General features: G+C 43.1%; 1 protein-coding gene across 1 annotated transcript; it reads right to left on the bottom strand.

Moving 5' to 3' along the window:
- Positions 1-1,558: 1,558 nt before the first annotated feature.
- EV420DRAFT_1638303 (uncharacterized protein) lies at positions 1,559-2,483 on the bottom strand (the record flags this gene model as incomplete). Its single annotated transcript, XM_060476816.1, has 4 exons — positions 1,559-1,686; positions 1,742-2,005; positions 2,054-2,082; positions 2,254-2,483. The coding sequence occupies 4 exons, from the start codon at positions 2,481-2,483 to the stop codon at positions 1,559-1,561; spliced, it is 651 nt and encodes a 216-aa protein (XP_060335875.1).
- Between the last annotated feature and the right edge of the window lie 202 nt (positions 2,484-2,685).

Genomic DNA, 2,685 nt, shown 5'->3' with positions numbered 1-2,685 from the left:
ACATGATCACCAAACTACCAGATTCCAACAGGTATAATGCAATCCTGGTCATAGTGGATCACTTCTCGAAAGAGATTATCCCAATACCATGCTCGAAAGAGCTAACATCCCTGGGATGGGTCAGAATACTCAGAGATCACATATGGGCCAAACATGGTATGCCCCAAAAGATGATCTCTGATCGAGGGCCCCAGTTTGTCTCCAAATTTATGAAAGAGTTGTACAACATGCTCCACATTCAGGGTAACCCATCCACCACATATCATCCACAGACTGATGGACAAACCGAGCGTGCCAATCAAGAGATCAAAAAGTATCTCCAGATATTCATCAACCATTGACAAAATGACTGGAGCAAGTGGCTACCCCTCGCTGCCTTTCAACATAATAACCGGAAACACTTGGCCACAGGGTATTCTCCCTTTGAGATCAACCATGGGCAAAAGCCACATGTAGCCCCAATAACTCTCTGAGAAGGAAGCAATCCTGCAGCCAGAGACTTTGCTGCAGAAATACAAAAGATACACGAACAAACTGCCAAAGCTCTGGAAAGAGCAGCCAAAACCATGAAAAGGCAATACGACAAACACCGGCATGACATGGTACAACCAGGAGACAAGGTTTGGCTGGACTCTACCAACCTACACCTGCCATAACCAATGAAAAAGCTGGGAGATAAACAAGTGGGCCCCTTCAAAGTAATCACCAAATACGGGGCCTCCACCTATGAACTCAAGCTTCCTATTTCATGGAAGATCCATCAACACTTCAATGAGATACTGCTTACCCCCTATCATCCACCAGAGTTTCCAATCCAAATACAGCCCACAGCACATCCACCGGATCTCATAGACAGACAAGAGGAATACGAAGTGGAAGAAATCGTGGATCGATGGGAAAGAACCACCAGGCAGGGAAGAAGACATCATACAGTAACCGAATACCTTGTAAAGTGGAAAGGCTACCCAAGAGAAGAAAACTCATGGGTTGACAAGCAAGAACTGGACAATGCCAGGGACGTCATAGAAGACTTTGAACAATTCTTCTTCATTACGCGACTGCTGGCAGATTGGCGGGAGGAAAATGATGAAACCGATAGCTGGTCCAAAATGGAATCCGTAACAGAGTCTGAAATAGACCACCCCCTGGTTCAAGCCATTCAAGAGTACCTGGTTAAACCCAACCAAAACAAGGATGGAACTTCTTCCCTTCTAGGGGCTTACTGGCCTAAGACCAACATAACCACAGTCAGGATGACTGTCTTAACAGGGGGGTAATATTACAATTTCATGTCCTATCTTATCTTATCCAGCATCATCATAATCTTCATATGCTAATGCTCTGACTCTGATCGCATAGAACCATGCTGGTACTGCATGTCTAACATGCTGTTACAGACTCTAGTATTATATTTAACTTTCCAAATGTGTATATAAGTATCTCGACTGTAGGTCTTAAACCTTAGTCTCGAACTGAAGTTTATTCACCTGATAACTTAGTCTGAACTCACTCTCGAATCGCTAAGCGATAGCTCCCTGCACATAAACCTGCAAATAACTCATAAGCGTCTGACCGAAGTGCAAGTCATGCTTAGTTGTTTGATCTTGTTTGTATAATTGGTCACTAACAGATGACCCCAATTTGTGAAGTTGTGATCATCTTCATCGTTGTCACTCAGAAATGCACCTAGCAAAACAGAATCAACAGCTGAGACAAGGATATGAAATAAAATGAGGCAAACCTTCATTATACAGTTCAACTAATGGGTTTTTCGAACTCTTCCTTTGTTTACCTGCACCTTTTGCTTGCTTCTTCTTCACATTTGTAGTTGTCCAAGCAGCAGGTGTCTTAGTTGCTACTGCATCTTCTGTAGGCTCTTGTACTTGCTCAGAAGATTCAGGCATAGTCTGCGGTGTAGCAGCTGGCCCCTCAGTCACTGAAAGGGGTGTATCCTGAATAGCACTAGTAGTTGTCATCATCTGGGTTGGTAGCACAGGCTGGTTAGCTGCTAAGTATTAGGATACATTTCCTGAGACTGGCTGAAACGATTCACGAGTCTCAAGAGATTTGAGATGAAGTGTCCTAGATAGAATGAGCACCCCGAAATATGTAGATAACATGGCTACTCACACAATGCAAACAACTTTATTGACAAGTCATTCTAACTTAGGCTGGATCAGATCCAATGGTATCTTCAGCCACAGAACAGTCTGAAGGTAAGAAACGACACAGTCAAGACCATATTTTCCTCACCATATATTGGGAAGTTGCCCATGTTCATTGCACAGATGTTCTGCATATAGAATATCAAATCTCTGGTTGAATGTTGAAAAGTCATCATCTCCATTGACAGCCGTCATGACATGGTAGATGTTATCATTAGATAAGGTGACAGATATCTTCTTAGGAGGAAGGCAAGGATAAAGTGCCGCAAGCTTTTGAACAAGTCCACAGATTGTGGATAGAGAAGGCTCTGCAGACATGGGTAGCTCTTGCTGAGTAGAATGGTGCACAGAGCCTTTATAAAGAGAGGAAACAAGTCCATTTCAAAGAGAAGTAACTGTGATGAATTAAAGAAATGAGACAAAATGTGAGCACCATTGTCTGAAGACATTGTGGTGCACTGCACAGCTCAATGGACATGAACAGAGACAATGCCTAATGGGGAAACCTTTACCATTTAGT

This window comes from Desarmillaria tabescens (assembly GCF_030435595.1).
Source record: "Desarmillaria tabescens strain CCBAS 213 chromosome Unknown EV420scaffold_6, whole genome shotgun sequence".
Classification (NCBI taxonomy): Eukaryota; Fungi; Basidiomycota; class Agaricomycetes; order Agaricales; family Physalacriaceae; genus Desarmillaria; species Desarmillaria tabescens.
This window is presented reverse-complemented; position numbering and strand designations above follow the sequence as displayed.